Source organism: Embiotoca jacksoni, unplaced genomic scaffold (assembly GCF_022577435.1).
Source record: "Embiotoca jacksoni isolate LCO1_2020_lvr unplaced genomic scaffold, fEmbJac1.0.p SCAF_13, whole genome shotgun sequence".
Lineage (NCBI taxonomy): Eukaryota > Metazoa > Chordata > Actinopteri > Embiotocidae > Embiotoca > Embiotoca jacksoni.
In genome coordinates, this window is record NW_027185263.1 from 15166097 (window position 1) to 15189327 (window position 23231).

Genomic DNA, 23231 nt, shown 5'->3' on the forward strand with positions numbered 1-23231 from the left:
GTGTAAAAGTATTTCAATGCAACTGTGGCATACAGATAATATGGTATAGCCTTAAATCTTCAGTTTATAAGGAATACCTAGATGTGATTCATGAAGTCTCATTGGGTTGTAATAGGATATTTTGAAATTTGGTATATTCTAGTATTGTGTAAGTGTTGGTGCTATTTAAAAGTATTGATTTAACACTTTTTTCATAGCAATGTGGAGAAGTGAACTCTTCATTATAACCACAAGTATTTGGGCTCTGGTCTTACCTCGTAACCCAGCCTCAGCCTCCTTTTTGACTTCTTTACAAGGTTATTTACTGGTTACTTCAACTGTGTAGGTTTTAGAAATAAAAAAGGAAGACTGAAGAACATCAGGCAGACTGAGAGTGAGGAGGCAAAAGGAGGGAGGGCGGGCACAGCGGTGGCTGCTGGCACTCTCTGCAGCACAGATCTGCTGAGAGCACCCGAGAGCAGAGCTCCTGCACAGACCACAGCCGCAGGGCTCCCACTGCAGCTCAGAGGAAAACCTAACTCAGAAATATACACTACGGGAGAAGCAGGCGCCTTGCAAGATTTCAGCACGGAAGGCAAGACGAAGAAGAGGAGGACCAGGAAAGAGTAAATGGACAGAAGTGGTGAGAAGAACTGGATGAGGTTCTCTGCTGTTTTATGGATAGATAGAACTTCCAGGGGGGTGAGGCTCTTCACATTCTACTTTTGGAGGCAATTCAATAACTCATCTTCTCCTTTTATATTTTGGTCTGTGGAACACAACTTTGCTCCTTTTTTAAAAGTTTGACATAGAGATCTGGATTTTCTTTACAATCAATGTTTCTTGCCTGTTTGTCTCTTTCTGACAATTATAGGTCTGTTTTAATACCTACATCTGAACATCACCACAGTGTGTGTGTGCGTGTGTGTGTGTGTGTGTGTGTGTGTGTGTGTGTGTGTGTGTGTGTGTGTGTGTGTGTGGGTGGGTGGGTGGGTGGGTGGGTGGGGGGGGTGTCCATCTGTCTGTCTTTGGAGTGAGTCTCTATGAATAAGAGTGTGAAATGCTCTTGGGCAAGTTAACAGGCACTCGGGTGTAACTGCATGGAAGAGTATTGTGAGTGTGATTGTAATATATTGTTTTGACTTGTTATTTATCTTCGGTCTTTTTTTTTTTTTTTGTCTCCACAAGGACTTCATCAATCAACATTATGACGTCGCATCACAAAACCCACTGAGGCAGATTCTCCTTTGCAATAAGGATCGCATCCCGCAATAAAGAGGCTCAGACATTCACCTGAGATATATCGGAGGACACCTGTCCCACCTGCCTCTGCCTCTCCCTCAGGATGGCTGGCTGTACCAGCCGCTGCAGGCAGGGGGTGCTCAAATTAATCCAGTCCCTGCAGAGATTGGTCTCAGGAACCCTCACGAAAGGTAATGTGGCTCTTTGCTGATGCACTCACATATTTCATGCAAACTTGATTCGATGTGTTCAAGTGGGTAAAATGTTACAATCTGTAACAATTTGATTTGATGACGGTTTCAAGCAATAATGTGGAAATAATTGGTGTCCTGTCTTTCAGTCTCCTTCACTTCCAAACCCACTTCACAAATTCTATCAAGCTTTTTTCCAAGTAGATTTCATTTGTATTCCACTATTGAGCTGTGACATGTTTCATACAGCCGGTGCAGCCATATGGTCAAGGGCGAGATACAGTTCCCTCCACAGCCATAGTGGAGTTCATTCATCAACAGCCATGTGTCCTGTCATGGTGTCCTTGAGCCAAACCATGAGCCTTTGCTTTACAACTCTAAGTCTGTGTGGGCTTAAGTTCACAAGAATATCAACAATATTACCTCTTTTTTGTTGTTTCAATGAGGCTTAAATTGAACACAGTTTGATGCTAGAATGCAGCACTTCTCAATCTGAATGTTTGATATAGGAGCTTGTGCTGCCAATCAGAGAATATTTTCACAATAGTGTTTGATTTGTGTACTGAGTGGTGATGTGTTTGTGGCAGCTATACAGACCGATCAGATGAGCCGGATAAGGTTTGAGGATCTGTGGCTCCCAATGTGGAGGCTAGTGGCTCCAAACCCAAACCTTAAGATAGATGGGAGTCATGAGATATTTTTGTTGCACAATTTTTATTTGTTAAATATATGTTCTCGCATCTGTTGGGCATTTAAACGTCTTCAAATGAAACAACCTGAAAAGAAACTCATTCTTTCACTGAACTGCTTACAACTTCAGAGTTCACGTCCACACCAAAACTCCTGCAGTATTGATAGGACATAAGAAGACCTTGCTTCATTTTAAGGGCCCTTACAGTTTTCCACGTGGGACACGTGATCACATATATGATACATGTTGAAACCTTCCGATAACATGGGGAAATGTTTTCACATGGGCTTCACAAATTACACCATGAAATGTTTCACATGTGCATGATTACATGTATGTGATCACATGAGTTTTAGCACGTGAAATTCATGTTTTTTTTCTGTAAGTGTGGGGGTCACAACTCAAATAAGTTGCAGAGCAGACCACCCCTTTCACATGATTTTGCACTGTTGCAACAAAAATAGCAATTATTTAATTGAGATGCAATGAGTTTCAATGCCCTCGCTGCATTTGTCTTGACTCAGTTTAAATTTGACCTACTTTACAACCAATACAAATTTTAACAATTCTAGCTTCCTCAAAAATGAATTCTATTCACTTTCTCAAGTGCAAACAGATATTTATCACCAAGGGAGACTGGTAGGGTTTATTTGGGTGTTAAGGGTTTCTTTGGGTTTGCAATGTGATGATAGATTACTGTAGTAGCGTTGGCTTTGGCGCAAAGATTACTCCTGGGGTCTGTTTCACAAAAGCAGAATTAAGATATCCAGGATAACAGAGAAAAGCCAGGCTTGACCTAGCCCAGTCAGTGCATCCTGGTTTAATCTGTTTCACAATTGCCAAGCCTGGCGGATCAAGTGCGGCTAGTTCAAGCCAGGTGTAGTTAATCCAGATAAATGTGCATTCATGGCTGTCTTGAAAAGACCACGAGGCAGATCACAGATTCACTGATGGAGAAATGGAAAAGAGGCGTGTCATATGCTTAAATCCCAATGAGAAACACCTATCAATGGAAGCATATGAACAGGAAAAGGACAAAATATGTAAATAAAGGAACCACTTTTGCTTTAATAAAAGAGCATCAAAAGGTGTGGCAGACCATAGTGGACTGACTGAATGCGTTGTTTCCTTCAAAATAAACATTTACCAACCACAGATCTTAACTAAAACTTGTGTTTATGGCTCTAATTATCAGTTGTACACATTAATGCCTTAAAAGTGAGCAGAGGAAGTAAATGGTACTTGTATTATTCACCAGGCAAGATGCATTATTAAGTAATAATATAAACAGTAGTCTTCATAAAGGTCAACTTCTTTTATTATTTATTTTATAGAAAAACTTCCCTTTGACAGGGAGTAACTGTAAGAAATAGTTTTTTGATCAGAGTAAATATTGACTGAAGGCACCAGGATTAAGTAGGCCTGGCTATTAGCCTGGTCTGGACCAGGTTAGTTTCACAGACTAAATCTCCATAGTAATTTATGTGCCACTGCTTTTGTGAAACCAAGCTAAGGCTTAATTAAGCCAGGATATCTGGAAAATCCCAGCTTAATCACTTCACTAGGTTTTGTGAAACAAGGCCTCAGGACTTCCTGTATGAGCTGGATGTTGAGTTCCTGGAAGCATGATCCTCACACACACACACACACACACACACACACACACACACACACATACACACACACACACACACACACCCATCAGCAACACTCATGATGCAATCTAAACCTCTCGTCCTCTTCATTGTCTCCGTGTTAAAAGGTCCGACTCTTCCATTTCACAACCTCTATCATCCCAACGGTGAAAGTTACTTTTCACCTTAGCTGAATAAACCAAATGCTGAGTCACCGAGTCGGAGGGCAGACGTAAATCAGTCACGACTGATAAACACAGCTCTGCCCTCGCTTTCAGAAAAAACTTGTAGTCTGGTATAAATTTAAAACTAAGCCTACACGCATGTATTTGTGCAGGTGCAGCCACTGCGTCATTTAAACAGTCACTACGGGCCGTGAATTTCAGGTTTATGCTGACCATTTGGATACTCTCACTACCAGCCTCTAAATTATTTGCAAGCATACGCATTGTCAAGGTTTGATTTCTTGCACACATGACAAAGCAAACAAAGGAGCACCATTTACATAAAGGCAAAGCCTGCAGGTATGTTTAAAAATGATTTTTTTTTTTTACTTTTATCAATTCTCCACTGTAGCAAGCTTTGTACAAATACAGCAGGTTGTTTATAGCTTCCTGATAAAAATGTAAATACATAGTTTGCAGGAGCAACAATATTATTACTTCCAATATAAAGCAGAAATCCCTCCAATTTCAGTTTGTACTCTGTTTTACTTTCATAAAAATCCACCGACCAAACTCTATGCCTCGTTACCTGTGATGCGGTTGTCCACCAGAGCAGTGGAGACTTTTTTTTTTTTTTTTTTGCATCTGTAATTAAAAGAAGGGAACAAGATAACAGTGAATAAATGCAATGAAGTCTGCTGGGAGTGAGATGAGTTTTAAACTGGTGGCTTAGTCAACTACTCTGCTATTCTGGGAACAATACAGCCTACTCATGGCTGCATGGGTTGACTATCTAGGTCATGCGATGCAACTAAACGTCACTATTGTCTAAATACTGAAACTGATTCCAAATCAACTTTTATAGTAAAGAGCTCATCCTTAACTGCTTGGACTAATTACTCATAAAATGTAATCTGATTCTAATATTTAGAAGAACAAATAGGGAAACTGTTTTCAGGATGATCTCTGTTTCTCTGTCACTCTTTATACTGTAGTCTTGCTCTCTCCGATGAAATGGAGAGTGAATTCTACTGAGCGTTTGGTGCCGGGCGGTTGTTCCTCTGCACATGTTTGCTGCTTCTCCCAAAATGTTCTTTTGTGCTTTGCTGATTGCAGCACATGGCCCTGACCTTTTCTGACTCAAGGTTAAGATGACCGTGCATTGGATTCCTCAGGGGCCGTGTCTTTGTTTAGTTCCTTAATTCAATGTTAAATGAGTTAATTAAGAGCATCTAGTGAAAATAGTATGTTAGGAAATAGTCGAAAATCAGACCCAATAGTTCCATAATTTTGGTCAAGAAATAAAAAAATTTGGCACAACAGCACATAATTTAATGTCTGTTTCCAATTGTGAATTATGCAATGTTATATTCTTGTTGTGATAGCTCAGAAAAAACACGAGCTTTGTAAATACAGTTTTAAAAGGGGCGGACACACTAGCACTTTCACTACTACACAATGAAATTTCATACAAAACTATAGAGCTGCAAAAATATAGTTAAATTCATATCGTTCTGCTTTAAGACTAAATTAAAACTTAACAAATATGTTTTTGTGTATATTTTTGTTAGATTGCTTTGTATTGTACAATACTGTATATTATTGTGTTGATGAATGATAGAATTCCAGAAATAACTAATTTCTAATAACTAAAGAGTCATAAAGTCCAAAAATAAAAGACTAATATGTAATTTTTTTTTTTAGCATGTGTATTTGAGCAACACTTGATTGAACCACATATGGTAAAAAAAACAAAAAAAACATTATCATTTCTCACCCTATTGTAAATCAATGTTTATAGCCTTACTGATATAAACCAACTTTTTACAGTATCAGGAAATTAAAGACTTACATTTGGTGTTTGTTCATGGAGTAAAAAAAATCTGGGAATCTAAGTGCATAGTACAAGTTTGCAGGTTTTGGGTTTAACTTTTGATACATCATCACAAGGAAAACTTAAGATTTCCAATCATTTATTTAAAAACAAATCAATAGATCTAATATTCTTCTGTGGAAAAAGTAAACCCCTCATGTCAGAAGCTCATATTTCCCCATTTAGTAAGAATAACTTCTTGTAAGGGTTTTGCATAATTGTCCATTAGTCTCTGACATTACCTTGCTGACACTTTTTACCACTCTTCTGAGCCAAATGCCTTCAGTTGCAAGATGGTTGAGGGTTTCATTGCACGCCAATTTCAAACCCTCTCACAACATTTCAATAGCATTCAAATCTAGGACTCTAAACCCCTCCATGCCTTCTTTTTGAGACATTCCTTGGTGGATTTGCTGCTGTCCTCTCTTGTTGCGAGAACTTTCAGACAGCTGACCGAAGCAGCGAAGCACCTCCAGACCATGACATTTCCACCACCATGCTTCACAGCTGTTATGCGATTCGAACATGTCCACTGTTACTGTGGCCAAACGTACGTTCATCGAAACGTTTTCCAAAAGGGTTTTGCCTTTGTGTTCATTGGCAAACTACTTTGGCTCTTATGTTCTATTTAGACAGCTGTGGCTTTTTCCTGGCACGTCTGCCATGCAGGTCAGGTTTGTGTGATCTTTTTCTGGCTGTAGACACACTTTGACTCCAACAATTGTTGGTTACCTGCAGATCCTGTGATGAAACTTGGGTCTCTTGCAGACTTGGTTCAGCAATGGTTGGTCTCCTCTTGGGCTGATTTTGCTCGGGCAGTTTTTTCTGGACCAACTGTCGTTTGAAATCCACAACACTTGTAGATTATTTTCTTTAAAGTGGAATGATTTATATCTAATAATCTGGGCATTTCTTTAGTATCCCTTGCAGACTCATAGGCATCCTCAAGCTTTTTTCCCAAACGTCCTAGAGTGCGTTTTAGGTCTGGGAATGATGAAACACTTGACTCTAGATGTCAAACGAGTTTCTAATCATTTGCACTTCTGGAATCAATGATTCTAATTTGATAGTTATGAAGATGTGATAGATGACGGGTTGAATGAGTCAGCAATAAATGTCAACAAAGCTATGTTCCCAACCAAAAAGGGGCAGAGGACTCCTGTTACTGGGTGATGTTTGGAAAAATTGTCTTTACAAAGTGATAAACATCTCTAGCCTTCCATTTAATTTCCGTGGTCATATGGAAAGAGTCGATCGTGCTATGCAGGGTTGCAGCATGCGAGAAAAAAGTCTCTTGATACCTTTCTCTGCAGAATTTACTCTTAATCATGTCTCAGAGGACCATCTGCAGATTGCAGCGCAGGAACAGCGCATGTTATCATATGCATGGAAGAAAACATGAAAATATGCACACACACGTACATTCGCCTCCACACACGCAAGCATGCCATTTGGACTGAAAAGTGTAAGCCCCCTTGACTCAAACACGTATCACCACAAGCTTGGTTTGATGCCTAATGCACATTTGCCTGCGCACATTTATATACATAGTGAAATGAGCTATGAAGCCCTGCGTGTTCACCTTTAAAATGCTCTACACACAAGTTCAGCAGCATGTATATATTTATCTCAGACCTTTAAATGTTCCACACTGGGAATGCCAGAGTTGGGGAAACAGGGGTGGTGATGCGCCTCGGGCCTGAAGCTGACCATACTCTGTTATTCTCAGGCCCCGACGAGTTCTTACTCTGAACTTTATACTCTCGTTTCACCGTCTTTTGCTTGTAAGAATGGTCTGGTTATCAACTATAAAGCTGTAAACAAGGGAAACTTCATGTGAATGCTAGTCTTGTTGTGTTAAACTGAAGAAGCAGGAGAAAGAAATTCTCTTTTTTTTTTTTTTTTTTTTTTAAACAGAAGAAGTTTGGAATAACTGACTGCTGCTGCTCAAGTTTTCCTTCATTATGATGTCTAAACAACACTATCAAGACAGTACTCATAACTTCTGGATTCATTTGGGGATGTGACTGATAATGTGTCTGACTGATAAGTGTGGAGATGTATTTAAAATGTAGGTTGGAAAACAAGGGTTAGATAAAATGAAGGATATGAAAAACATCAGTTTACAAGTAAATGTTAAACATGAAACTGCTCATGCATGGACATGTTTAATGTCAAAAGTTGAATGTCTACCTGCAGCAAGACCTTATGTGCAATGTTGTCCTTGAATTGGGAGGAGTGATCTTAATTGAAAACACCAGCTGCCATAATATGAATTAAATCATAGCATGACATCTTGATTCAATGCTGTATTCATCATCATAATCAGTTGTAACAAGCACACCAACTGTTATGTTTACCATTACATTTGGGTCACAGAGCGCAGTTTCATGCCACTTAAAAGCTGTACAGTACGTCCATGAGTCAAAGACTCTTCTAACCCTCTGGGTGAAAAAACACTCCATCCTCTGCAAGATAAAGAGTAGCAGCTGCATAATGCAGGTAGTCAGAAATACAGTCTGTCCTTGCTGCGTCATGGAAAAACTGCTCAATACAAGAAAAACACAAAGCAACTGCAGGTCGTTGCCACAAATAAAGTTTATGTTGCACAGCATAATCACATCACACGTGCATGCAGAGTGCAGCTTTGAACGGGGGACAAAACTGGGTCAAACTTTTAAATACACAGATACTGAAACCTGATTCTAAAGAGAGCAATTAGTCAATAACAAAGAAATGATTATTAATGGATGATTATGAAAAATAGAACATAAACTCCATCTTGTGATGTTCTGGTTGAAAAGACATGGTTGTTGATAGTGGGACACTGAGAGCAAACAGATCATTTATTCAAGATGTACTTGTTTAATCCATATTGCTCCCTAGATAAATTTTGATGATCAATTATGCTGCCACTAAATGGGCTACGGTGAATCAGGAGCCAAGATGCCGTAGTTAGATGGCTGTAAAATGTGGTCACATGATATTGGATTAAAAACAGGAATATTGCTATTAGATTCAAAACTAATTATTATAAAAGTAAGTTTTAAAGTTTTCCCCAGCTGTGAGCATTTTATTTCCTTTGTCCCTCTTTATTGCTCACTATCAGGTTGACTGGAATGGTGCTTCAAATCAGTTTTTCTAAAAAAAAATCTGTCTTTACAATCTTTTATTATAATTTAAGAAATGAACATTGCTGTTGAATTATTATAATTTTTTTTTTATTTTTTATTTTTTTTTAAACAGCGGCCTGAACATTCAAAAACAGTATTTTCTAAATCATCAGGCTCTCCATAAGGTTTGCTGATAGTTTTTAAGGTGATACGCTGACAACTGTAACATTTCAGCAATCGAAACGTTTTGTTTAACTTCCAACAGACATTAAGCAATAACATACCAGGAAAGGTTGTGATTGGTTACCAGCCCTCATACGCTAAACTATTCATAATCTTAAATGGACCCGTATCGAAAAGAAACATCAATATATATTTTTATTTTGGTTCTCACAAATAGATATTGCACAGTGGGTTACAGTTGGCTGCCATCTTTATTTACACTGTGGCCAAGAGACACAGCGGGGCAAACAGATTACAAATAATGTTCATATAGCAGAAAACACAATATTTCTCCCCCGTCATGTGCACGTTCTTGTGTTTGCAGTTACACTATGTTTTGTGTCGACTTGGCTCTGATTGGAAACAGCAGGAGTGCAGGTGACGACAGAGAGCCTCTCATCCGGCCTCATGCTGCGCCTGTCTCTCGCTGTTACCACTCACGCACGTCCTCTAAGTGCATAACCTTGCAGCAAGAGTCACATCACCCCGCTCTGCAGAGACAGATTCAGATCTGTGGCTCAAGGCCCCTCTGATGTATAGCATCTATTCTGAGCAAAACTACAGCAGATTTACCTCGGTATTACCCTTTATTGGTACATTGCCCTCCTCAGAACCTATTTGTCAGCTCCCTCCTCTCATCCCTCTTTTTTTTTTTTTTCCTGTGACTGTAAAAGCTGGTGGATTGGAGCTGACAGAGTGTGTCTCTGCTTTTAATTTTTTACATCTCTTCACTACATACTTTTATGTAACCGCCTTCTTCCAGATTTATTTTTATCTCTTGCTCTTGCTTCCTCTCTTGTGTTTCTGTGTTTCATTCTGCACTTTAATTCTGTCCAGGAACATTGTTTCACTATTTACATGAAGAATTTTTCTTTTGATAGGAATCCATTTGATGCAGTGAACAGAGAGGTGATGGATGTGTAACGTTTAGCGAGGTACTACTTGTGCTTACACGTTCATATGTTGGTATACTCTGTCGATTTTTGCTCTTTGTGTATTTAATTAAGAGCAAAATGTGCTTGCAATGGTGACACTAGTTGTTGGCTGAGGAGTTACTGTACTCTGCTGCCACCTGTTGTTCAATAATGAACACTACAACACTGGACTCAGTGCTGCCTCCTGACTGCTTGGGGAGTTAAAAAATGTGTGTGTGTGTGTGTGTGTGTGTGTGTGTGTGTGTGTGTGTGTGTGTGTGTGTGTGTGTGTGTGGTCTGAGCAGGCTCACAAACAACTGCCATCACTGCGAGGACAATATTTGCTTTCCTGGTTTGCTTTACTTGTTACTTTGAGACAGTGCTGACTTGCATCAATCAGACTGTTGTAGAAGGTGAAAAGTTGATTTGCTACTTTTTTGATCTTGCTGTATCTCATCGAATAGAGCCAGTGGTATATTTTAGTGGATGTTTATCATTTTGGTGTAGATGAATGCTGTAGATAGAGTATTTATTGGGCAATTTTCAGTATTTTTTTTGGATCCGATTTCTCAAACTCATCATTGCTGTCTTTGCAAAACCACTCACTGAAACCTGACCGAAGATTGGTACAAAGACATTTCAAACAGGTATTATTTCAGTCACTCGCTTAATTGATTATCTAAAAATGTCCAATGTTTGTTTGGTCTGACCAATCAATAGTCAGTGATTAAAAGCTTGATGGTTACCTTATAATGACATAAAAGAGAAAAAAGCAGCTTATACATTTTTTTTTTGTTAGTTTTTAATGAGTAACTTAATTGATTATTATGTCCAAATGTTCCATAAAGTACAATTTTACATGAAGTGAAAATATACAGATCATTCCAAACTTGTCCTCTTCCTCCATGCAAAGGTTATAGTAGATTCAAAAGCTGTCCTGAAGCTCTTTTCCCACATTTTAGTCATCTTATAAAGCCTGACTGACTCCAATATGGAGTGTCTCAATGACAGGGCAATGTTAAGGTGAAGAAGAGAGCAGTGGAGACAAAATTATTTAATGATGCAAGCTCTTGTGTAACCAGACTAGAGAGACACTTCATCAAGTCTGAAACGGCCATTTCAGGCCAGAAAGGAGCGAAAATGATTGTCCTTCAAATTAAAAGACTTTCTTCTTCCCTTCTTCCAAAGTTCATTTAGTCAGCTTTGGAAAAGGTGTATTTTAGTTTCATTACCCTGATTGAGATGAGAGAGAATATACTGTATATGATGAATGAGTTCAGTTATACAGTATATTCTTCTGACACTGTACACGGATGCAGAGGGAGAGAGTGGAGCACTTTCAGAAATAGAAGGAAACATTACAGTAAAAAACATTAAATAAAAAACAGTAAAAAACATGCATTATAAATGATGTGAATTGCATATATGGTAATCGCCTTGTTACTACAGACTGAATAAAGTGAGCATCACCAGATGAAACTTTGTATGTGATGTTAAGAGATGTGTTTGTTCCAACCTATTCTGATTTTTTTAATTTTTTTTTATTTATAAGAGCTTAAAGTACAGTACAATGTTAAAGTGAGCCCCTTGGTGGTGAGCCAGTGCGTGTAGCTCATAAATTGGCAAAAAGATAATGAGCATATTATAAAGCCAGACTGCAGTGCAGGGTTCTCGGTGCTGGTGACGTTGCAGGGTGATATGGTGCATAGAGACAGTTCCAGATGGCAAACATCTGTCGTGGGGATTATACTGGGTTACTTGTACTTAATTCCCTATCTACAAGTGTGTGTGTGTGTGTGTGTGTGTGTGTGTGTGTGTGTGTGTGTGTGTGTGTGTGTGTGTGTGTGTGTGTGTGTGTGTGTGTGTGTGTGTGTGTGTGTGTGTGTGTTTAGGGAGGGAGGGGGGGTGGCCTATTTCTCTTTGCAATGGGAGGAGCAGTGAATAAAGGCCTGTTTAAATATCTGTGTCACCACTTAGAAACATTTAGTTATGCTTTCTGAAGTAAAAGTAAGAAGTCACGGCACAGAATGCATCAAAGTCAAAATGCATTGCATCACTGTCAAATGGCCGATAAAGATGACACAATATATATATATATAGATATTTTTTTTTTTTAAATTAGTATTATTATTTGAGTGGATGAAATTAGGATGCAAAAAGGAAAAGGGCTGTAAGGAAAATGTTGACGACCTATAGCGTGAGAGGAGTGTAAATTTGTCTGAATTATGCATGACTGTATGTTTAATTAATCAGTGCATGGGTAGTTCAGACCTCAGCGTCATGCACCTGAGCAATCACAGGAATGACACACACACGCACACAGTGTAGACAAACACAAAGTTTTCAAAGCTTTCTATTCATGTGAGGAAATAAATCTTCAGTTTATGAATGACTGCATATTTTTTTTACATTGTCTCGTAATACATTGTAGATCTGTTTTGTTTTTTTCACTGTGCTCCATTCACATGACTTTTTTACTGCTGGGCACAGAAGACATAGAACGCAACTTTCAAGAAACAAGGAGCTGTAACGGCATTGAAAAAATGGCACTCCATTAATTTTTTATACTAAGAGAGTTTTTATTCTGAATCTGTCACATATATATATATATATATACATACATACACACACACCACACACACACACACACACACACACACACACACACACACACACACACACACACATGCAGACAAACATACACCCACAAAGAAAGAGGGAGGGAGAGACATTACATTTCTGGTCTGCAGCCAGTGGAATATTTAAAAAGACATTCACACTTCCTGTGCTCCACTCCATGCTTTTACATGCACTTCATACACACACTAAAAACTTTTAAATGTCTTTAAACTCTTTTAATTCTCAGCACGAATTCACTGTGAAATAACAGTTCAAATTATAATATAGGCTACAGCAGGGGTCTCCAACCAGTCGATCGCAGGAGCTCTCGGTGGAGAAATGGTGAGAGACCCCTGAGATACAGTACTATCATCATAAGACCTGTTTAATTGTCTAAGCAGCACGAGCACTTTTAAAGACTTCTGCATCCTCCAACTCTGTCTCATTTAATGCTCTGTGTTTGGAGGAAAACAAGCATTGCTCATTCCCACTGCTTTCCTTCCCCAAGTGCACACAGTCTGTTCAACAACAATTCACAGACACCAATAAACTCGAATGTTCTTGCTTATAGCACTGTAGGAAGAAAGGAAATCATTAGTTCTCAGTTAGAACGTAGTTTAATGTGAGAGAAAAGTCAACCCACAAAACTGGTGAGCTTACAAGGACACACACACACACACACACACACACACACACACACACACACACACACACACACACACACACACACACACACACACACACACACAGCCAGCCTTCACTGCTAACATATATCTCCATGCTCATTATGGTACACACCAAGCTCCAGGGAGCAGAGTGCTAATTGAAGTAGTATTGAACGAAAGTCATGATTAACCGCTGCGTTGAGCTTCGTGAGTGTGTGTGTTCATGTTCAGGACAGTGGAGAGAAAAAATATATAATGAAAAAAAGAATAGGTACATAAAATGTGGAACAAATGATACATGTGTCAGCTTGAAATGGATGCTCTCCACCTGCCACCACTCACTTGTCAGTATAAGTGCTATTACTGAGCACAGGGCTCCACAATAAACACGAGGGCATGAGGAGGCAGGGAGCTGGAGAGAAAGGGGGAAAGGCTGACAGAGGAGAAGAGTGAGGCACACAGAGGGAGTGGCGCAGAAAGGCAGGAGCAGCTTGTGTGCGTGTGTGTGCGTTTGGAGAAAGGGATCAGAAATTCAAGAGAGATCAGCTCAAAGAAAGAGATCCCCCCCACACACACTCCTTCCCACCACCACCACCAGTGACTGATCTGAAACCAGTGAGAAGACATAACAGGGGCACAAACTCCCCCCCCGGTTATAAGATCCAGAGCTGTGGCGGGAGAGATAAAGACAGGACCGACAAGGCTGACAAGACCGTGGAACAAATAGAGGACTACTACTCTTTGGGCTTGTTTGACCGGGCTGGTTTCCACGGCGACAACAATGGGCGCAGTGGTGGGCACTTTGACCATGCAAACCAAACAGAGGAGACCATCCAGAGGTACGTCAACATTAGTCAGAAAAAGAGATGGCAAGGAGACAAAAGAGCAACAGAAAGCAACACTAAACTGAGACGGAGAGAGCACAGAGAAATCATTTTACTAGACCAGCTAATAACACATTCAGATAATAACTTAGACCAGCTGTAATTAATAATACACACTTGTTTTAATCTTATTTTCTATGCACATTTATTACATGTAAAAAAAAAAAAAGTTTTTTGTTTTTTTTTGCCAGTTTCTGCAGAGTGATTTAAATGATTTAAACAAGGAAGTAGCTCAAACAGCTCAAATATGCTGGATAACGCATTTACTAAATGATACATACATCAAATTAAATAGCACTAAATGGATTCTACTGTACATTTAAAGTGCATTAAGCGGTAGCATTGATGTTGATTTATACGGAAAAACTGAAATTTTGAAGTGAAAATATCCACTGAAGGATTAAGCGGCTGCATAATTGTCAGGGATAAAAGTGCTACAAGTCCTCCACCAAAGGTTGAGTTGTGAGGTACTGTGTAGTGTGGTGGTGATGGAGGGACGACAGGATGCCCTGAATTAGTATGTCCTTGAAAATAAACACAGAGCATAATCATTGCCCCTGACTCTGTCATCGTGTGTGTGTGTGTGTGTGTGTGTGTGTGTGTGTGTGTGTGTGTGTGTGTGTGTGTGTGTGTGTGTGTGTTTGTGTGTGTGTGTGTGTGTGTGTGTGTGTGTGTGTGTGTGTGTGTGTGTGTGTGTGTGTGAAAGAGAGTAAAGGAAAAACACAAACACAGAGCCACAACGAGGGTCCAGGCGGGAGCATGTGAATTAGCACGCAGCTCACATATCATACCTCTCCCTGGCCTTATGCTTGAAGAACCCGTTGTCATGGAGACTGGGTTGTGGGGGCATGAAAAGGAGAGTGTGAGCACATACACCGCCACGGTGAATGATGGATTTATAGCAGCGTTCGAAATAAAAATGACGAGAAAGCTGCGAACAAAGCAGTTACTCTCTGCCATCGATGTAACACACGCCACAAGAAGAGGGCAATGTTTTCTATTTTCTTTGTACGCTAACGATATTAAATCCTTGTTTTGATAAAAGCCTTATAAAAGCATTTCAACAAAACAGGACATCCCAGGTTTTTTTTTTTCAGCTCCATGAAAGTTGTCCTTTTAAAAAGTGTGTTGTGCTGCCTGCTGTGCAGTTTTACGAGCTATGATGAGGCCGATAACCCTTGATCCTCAGGAGGGAGCAGCAGCAGTAATTGGGCACATAGGCAAGTCAAAGAACAAACTAGAACTACAGGGCACGGTATCGCACAGTGAATGAATGGTACACATGTAAACCAGAAAATGTTTTTTTTTCAAGAAGAAGGACCTGCTGTTTGTGTCGTTGGCCACCGGTACAGTCATCCTATATATCACCCAGTTGGTGGATACATCTGTGCTATCTCGTCTGCCAGGAATCACAAGTTTGAAAAAACAAAAAATGCACGGTAGAAGAGAGTTGCAGCATAATCTGAAGATTTTAAAGGAACAGACAGGATTAAAAAAAAATATCAATTCAAAATAGCTGCTATTATTCTGGAACAAACTTCTGAGAAAAATGTGTTGTTAGAATTAAAATAGTAGTTTGAAATGTAGGGACACACCACTGTTGTATCAAGAAGTAAATGTGAGGCTACGGCCAGCAACAAATGAGCTTCAAACAGATGCTCTGGCTCTTTATGTTATATCTTGTTTTTTACACCCAGACAGAAAACTAAATATAAACTACAATTATAGTCTCCAACTAGTAGTGTAGTTGTATAATGTAGCAATGACGGTGAAGGAGTCCTTCACGTGTCAACGAAGCTCAGGCTGAGAGCACAAAGTTGTAACCATGACAATAGACAGCGCTTCAGATATTGATATTTGTACGAAATTTATTTGATATGGATTCTCGAATTATGGCCACAAATGTGTTTCGTGAGGTCACCCTGACCTTGACCTCTGACATCTGACCTCTGATCACCAAAATCTAGGCGCTCCTGCGATATTGCGTTCACAAGAGTGGCACAGGATGTGAGGTCACAGTGACCTTAATCTTTACCCTAAAAACCCAATCAGGTCATCCTCCAGTACAAGTGAACACTTGTGTCAGATTAGATGAAATTTCCTCAACACGTTCCTGACATGTTCACAAAAAATAGGACATATGGACAGATGGACAGACGGACGACCTGAAAAAGATCATTCCTTCGGCCGTGACTGTTGCTGGCACGAAGGCGTACTGTTCGCACTCTTTCTTGACCCGGCACAGTGAACCTTTAGACCTGGACCTTTAGTCACCACGACAAAACCGCTGGATTAAACAAACAAGATACAATCTGTTCAGCAGAGATCATTAGAGAAGCTACTAAATTGATCATTTTACCTTCGAACGGGACAAGGCAAACTGCTGCACATGCTGCAGCATTTGCCATTAACAGTGTGACAGAGTTGATACACACTTCTAATTATCTCCATCATTTTTTCATATGACACTTCCCTCTCAGTACACGCTCATACTGCTTATGTGCAGAGGAGCTTTTGCACCATGTAGGGGCTCCTTCTTTGGTAATCAGCACAGGTAATATTGGTTGAAAGTCAGAATCTTGTAAGAGTAACGAGTATAATCTGGTAATCCGTTGTTTATAAGTGTTTTAAACCAGCGGGTGGTTAAAGATGAGCAGCTCACCCATATATCCGCCTTGCTCATCTTGCTTCTGAGATCAATAGTCTTTGTCATACACTAAATCCTGTCGTTTTTCTCACCCCGCCGTGTGTTTGTTCTTCTTCTCGCCTCACCTTTTTGCTTCACACTCTGCCACCTCCTTCTTCATCTCTCACTCCCTCCTCTAATCAACCCTCGGAACGCCCGTTTCATTTCCGCAGCCTCATGTCACTTCATCTGTTCGTTTTATCACACCCTGCAGGAAAAGCAAAGCAACCTGACGCAAAGCATTAACGCAGATGGGTGACACCTTTGTAGCTTTGTTGTCTTGTAACGAGACACTTTTAGTCACCGGGAAAATAAATCCACAAACTGTGTTTGTCTCCTTATTTTTGTTTTTCCTTTAATTAGTTCATCCAGTGTGCACATCCCTGCTAACACTTATCATGGCTGTCTATCGCCATGACAACAAGAGTCAGTGAGATGGCAGCTGGAGCTTCAGAGGAAGATGGAGGGAAGATTGAGAGGAAGTAATACATGTATTTTCAGATAATAAGTCACACCACACTATTGCTTTGAGTCTTAACTCCATGGAAACATACATATAGCTGCAAGTAATACATAACAAAAAGGATCCTTTTTGAAGATGTTTCAAAGATGAAAGTAGAAGCAATTAGTTTCACACAAAGAAACTAATTGGATCTTATTGTTAGAACAGTTTGTGCTAAAAAAATGGGCGACCAACAGGATGTTTGATGTGAAATTAAAATAACGATCACCCCTGGCGGATGATGCATGATACTGGATACAGTTTCAGGTGTTGAGGATTAATCTTGACACCACTGATGAATGGGTTGAAATGAATGAGTCATCACCGCCATCCAAAAAAGCAAGACTTTTAGGATCATTTCAATCTCATTTTCTTTGAGTCTGTCTGAGCCAAATTATTCTGGCAGGATTACAAAACTTGTCTAAACTTGCATGTGTGCATTTGTCAAGTTATTAAAGCAAAGATTCCCAAGCTGTGGTGCGTGTACCACCTGTGGTCCGCAATGCTCCACCTGCTGCTACAGCAGCCTTGCTGGAAAGCCTATAACAAGTGCACTGCAACTGCCCGAAGTCAAAAAAAAAAAATCTAAATTATTTTATTATGGCTGCCGGGTCCATAAAACAGTTGAGGCAAGTAGCAACACTGGACCTGACAGGTTGTATGAGTCATCAGTTTAGCCGCCGAATAGCGCCACTGAAACAGTAAATATATTCTTTGATTTTGAAACAGGAATCTTATGTTGTTGTTATTTAACTTTTCTAAAGCTAAATAATAATCATTCTAAAGCATGGTTAAGTGAATTTAATTTTATGAAATAAATGGCTCATATCTGTAGTGCTTTGAAAATTTAGTTTGCTAAATGGTATTTGGTTTAAAAAGTTTGGGAGCCTCTCATGTGTTAGAGAGGATTTATGGAATTTTGTTCACATTTTTGTTTTAAAATTCTTCATTCAAACATATTGCATCCAATATTACAAGTAAGTATGTTGGTTATATCTCAGGCCCAGTGTAGATATGAAAGCAACTGTACAAGTTGCAGACCACTTGGTGTAAATAAGCCATCCTGCTGCTCCACTATACGGCTTCAGATTTAATTTCTTCCCTACTTTTCTCTCGGGGACTGCAGCTGCCAGTGGGTGTTTTCTTTTGGACATTTGTTCGTGTTTGTTAGCTCATTGGTGTGTGGATTGTGCCAACCGCCGGATGTTGGGGATGTTAGTATTGGCTTGTAGCTGGAGACAGTCAAAGTGACAAACACTTGCCCGCAGAGGAAGCATCTCCTCACATCATTAACTGCCATCCATTTCCACCCAGTACTGCGCACTATGTTGCCATTAATAAAATACTTCAACTCCTATTAGGAAACCTAATTTGTCAAGGAGTACATTCTTTTCAAATCCGTCTCCTTCTCCCTTTCTACCTCCTCCTGCCTTAGTTTTCTTCCACTTCACTTTTTACCTCCGTGAGCGTTCCTCTGTGCTGTCTTGTCCGATTTTTGATACGTTTCCTGCCGATTTAACATTTTCAAGCTTTGCTGACTTGTCTCTTTCCTCTGTGTTACACTTTTCACATGACTGGGAGATTTTTTTTAAACAGGCATTATAGAAGGCTTGAGTGTTCAACATGTCTCTCTGTCTTTCTCTCTCTCTCGCTCTCTTTTTCCCCTCCCTGTAGATAAAACAGATGATGAGCTGGAGATGACGACGGTGTGCCACAGGCCAGAAGGTCTTGACCAACTGGAGGCCCAAACTAACTTCACCAAACAGGAGCTGCAGATCCTGTATCGTGGTTTTAAGAATGTAATCACACACTTTCTGATTTCATTTTAGAACACAAAATAATGTCATGAAACAAATGGCTAATGTGCTAAAATATGCTTGTATTTAAAAGATTCAGAGCCGAATATGATAAGGGTAACACAGCTAAGACGGCACCAAACAGAGAAAAAGAAATTTCACGGAGTAGATTGAGCGTAACAATCTTCTTCCCCACAGGAATGTCCCAGTGGAGTCGTAGATGAGGAGACATTTAAACACATTTATGCACAGTTCTTCCCTCATGGAGGTAAAGTGCACTGGTTTCAAATCTCTTTCATTGCTCTGCGAAGCTTTTTAAATATTTGGAGACCTTACACGTCCATTTCTTGTGTTACAGATGCCAGCATGTATGCGCATTATCTTTTCAATACATTTGACACCACAAACAACGGCTCCATTAAGTTTAAGGTAAAATAAAATGTGCAGAAGTATCATTTATTTCTTTACTGTCTTGTGCAGGTATAGTGAATTTATGTCTCCTGCTGTACTCTTGACAGGACTTTGTTATGGGCTTGTCGACTCTGCTGAGGGGAACACTGAGGGAAAAGCTAGAGTGGACGTTTCACCTTTATGACATCAACGGAGATGGATTCATAAACAGAGAAGTGAGACGACGCTGTCGCTGTTTGAACTGTGATTCATGTGTCGCCTCAAGGTCTCAGCACACTGTGAATCTTCTGTTCTTGCAGGAGATGACTGAGATCGTGAGGGCCATTTATGACATGATGGGCAAGTACACCTACCCTGCACTAAAGGGAGACGTCCCACAGCAGCATGTGGATGCCTTTTTTCAGGTTATTTTTGAAAAATTACATTTTATTTTATTCATACAGAGTCAAAGCACACCATAAGTCATTCCCACAGGAGCAACAGCTGGAAGGAAAATAACCCTTTTAACAGGAAAAAAAAAAAAAAAAACTTCAAATAGAACCAGGCTCAAAGGTAGGTGGCCATCTGCCTCGACCGGTTGAGGTGAGGGGAGAGCACAGAGAGAAAAGAACAGCATAGAGAGACAACAAATAATAACCACTGGGCAGGTTGGTGAAGCCAGTAACTGCAGATCAGAAACATAGAGCTGGAGATACGTGCAGGAGGAGAGGGGGCAGAGAAGAAACAGAGTTGATGACATGCAATAATAGCATGTACGTAAACGCATGCAGAGTGAAATGGGAGGTCCAGCAGAAGCCAGGCCTACAGCAGCATCACCTGAGTGAGCCGTCACGATACGCTTTATCAAATCGAAAAGTTTTAAGCCTGATCTTAAAAGAGAGAAGGTGCCTGCCTCCCGAACTCAAATTGGGAGCTAATTCCACAGGAGATGAGCCTGATAGCTAAAGGCTCTGCCTCTCTGTCTATTTTTGGAAACCCAAAGAACCACAAGTCAGCCTGCACTCTGGGAATGAGAGAATCTATTACGATAATATGGTCCTATCAGGTCTTTAAGATATGATTGAGCTGGATCATTATGTTCTTTTAGGTAAGGAGAACGATTTCAAATTACATTCTTGATTTTACAGGAAGCAAATGAATAGAAGCTAATCTGGCAGATATATAATCTCTTTTCCTGTCAGTGCTCTGGCTGCAGAATTTTGGAGGCTTTTTAGACAGTTAATGAAAATACATAAGATGAACATAAATAGGAGTCAAAAGTCAATCTTTTTGTCAACAGTGACAGGTGATTTTAAACCCACTGAGTTTACACAGCATGATGGGAAAACAATCAGATGGATAATGTCTTTTATAATATAATACCTCTGTGATTTCCAAAAAATAAAGAACCTCTGCTTTTATTGAGACACTTTGCATTCACTACTTTTTTTGGATTACGATATATAGCAATAGCGTTCTCACTCCCTGCAGTCCATAGCAACTTTGTCACCATGTTATTTTTGGTATTGTTTTCTAGTGTGTACAGTATTCTGCAGCTTGTGCCAGCAAAGTTTTATGCAACATGAAATGCTATTTCCATATTTCCACCAGAACATAATAATAACATTACTGGGTTCCTGTTTTTCCACAGAAAATGGACAAGAATAAAGATGGAGTGGTGACTTTAGAGGAGTTTGTCATAGCCTGCCAAGAGGTGTGTATTATCTTACATTTGTTTTGTGTAAAAGTGGGAAGATTATCTAAAGAAACACATCGTTACAGTTTTACTTGACTTGTATTTACAGTGAAGGTTTGGATACACGTACTCACCTAAGTGGGAATCTTTACACTGCTGTTAGTAGGACTGGCTATCCATTACAATACACAGTATTAGAGTGCAGCTGGTAGATAAATGCATCATTCTGTCATGATCACTCATCTTCCCTCTCTCCCCCCCCCCAGGATGAAACCATGATGAGATCCATGCAGCTGTTTGAAAACGTGATTTAGGGCGAGTGGAGACGAGACGATGACGTGGAAAATGAGAGGGCTTGGTGTGAGTGTGTGTGTGTGTGTGTGTGTGTGTATGCGTGCATATGTTGCAATACATCCAGTCTCTCCTCCTCCTTCTCCTCCGCTTTTCCGTTTTTATCCGGCCGTGGTCCGGATACCGCCAGAATCCCTCACAATGACTTGAGCGAAGGGATTTGGACTAGAACGCTCTCAGCCTTCCTGTCGAGGCTTTTCTTCTTTTTTTTTTTGTGCTACACAACACAAAGTGACTGATGGGACAGACTTGGACAGTAACACACCACTCTCAGCCCTGTCACAAAGATTGATCTACTAAAGCTCCTATCATTACAAGGCTGCTCCTGACCAGTGAGGAGCAACGTGTCCAACCAGTTGAAATATTTATTTTTTGCCAAAAGATATTCTTGTTTGCCAAAATATGATTGCATGCTTTCGCAAGAGCTTTTGTTTCATCTCAAAACATTAAGGAAATTTGGCCATAAGGACATCTATAGTCCTGACAAGCATCTATTGGTTGACACGTTGAGATATTTCCAATGTCATGTGTTGGTTTCACTGATGCAGTGACCCCTGTACTTTTGTGTTTTCCTGGCTGTCGCTTGCGTGCTGAGTCAGTCGTATGCCTGTTGTTAAATCTGTGGAAATCTTACAGTGGAAAGTGAAATTACTCTAAAACAGTACATTTCATGGGTCTTACTATGGTATGTGTGTTTGTCTGTCCTTTTTTTGTGTGTGTCTGCTGGAACTGAGAAAGAAATGGATTCATTCTTTTATATTTTCACCTGCTGCTTTGCTTCTTGTGGTCAAATTAGTGTATTGTCGAAAATGTAAAAAAAAAAAAAAGATACTGTAAAAAATGTGCATACAGTTTGGATATCCTGTATCTGAAGTGCCAGCAAAACAAAGATGTTGAATAAGAAGAGGCTCATAAAGAGAATATCTTTACGTGCAGGTGATAGGTGGGACTCAGATGGTAACCGTGACGACACACAAACCATCTTTAGCTTGCTAATTTGTGCCAGAAACAATCAGATGAAAGCTGCTGTAATGAAATCCTGCTATAATTAGAAAGTTTCCAGTAATCTTACAGGGAAATACCAGTGAATGTCAGAATGTCGGAATCTGATATTTGGACGACACTGAGGACAGCTCCATCAAAAATGTTTGGCACTGCCTCCTCCATCCAAACTGAGACTGCAATATCACACTGACCCAGACGGTATGGACAGAATTGGGTAACTCCTGCAGTTGCCGGCCTGCTGATGGTTTTTCTGTGAGTCAGGGTTTATTTGAAAGCACCACCATAATAGAAAACTCAATAGGCTATAGTAGTTTAAAATATGAATCCCTGTTATTTTTGCAGTCAGTGGAGCAGCTCTTTGCTGTGAGGTACATCTGTGTGGCATCAGAGACTCTGATCTCTGATATCTTGGTTTGGATTAGAGTTGTTCAGTCTCACAAACAGAAGATTCATTCTAAGCCATAAGAATAAATATGTAAATTCTTAAACTTAGTGGTGTTTTACTTTACACTGTGTATGCTGTTACAAAAATGTATAACTTAACTGTCATTTAGCATACAGAGGGGGATAAATTAAATGGGAAACACACTCACGAGGTCACTAAAGGGTTCAAT

The 23231-nt window shown here is 39.9% G+C and overlaps 1 protein-coding gene across 5 annotated transcripts; it reads left to right on the top strand.

Moving 5' to 3' along the window:
* Positions 1-417: 417 nt before the first annotated feature.
* On the top strand, positions 418-23105 carry kcnip1b (Kv channel interacting protein 1 b). Of its 5 annotated transcripts, XM_069146852.1 has the most exons (9): positions 422-681; positions 1168-1412; positions 19054-19178; positions 19374-19443; positions 19534-19604; positions 19694-19801; positions 19886-19990; positions 21217-21279; positions 21528-23105. In XM_069146852.1, exons 2-9 carry the CDS (start codon positions 1325-1327, stop codon positions 21573-21575), a joined length of 678 nt encoding a protein of 225 aa, XP_069002953.1. In that variant the 5' UTR covers positions 422-681; positions 1168-1324; the 3' UTR covers positions 21576-23105. The 5 variants fall into 5 exon arrangements, with proteins under 5 accessions (XP_069002950.1, XP_069002951.1, XP_069002953.1 ...); XM_069146849.1 differs by having other exon boundaries at positions 418-681; positions 19374-19604; XM_069146850.1 differs by having other exon boundaries at positions 418-622; positions 19374-19604.
* Positions 23106-23231: the final 126 nt, after the last annotated feature.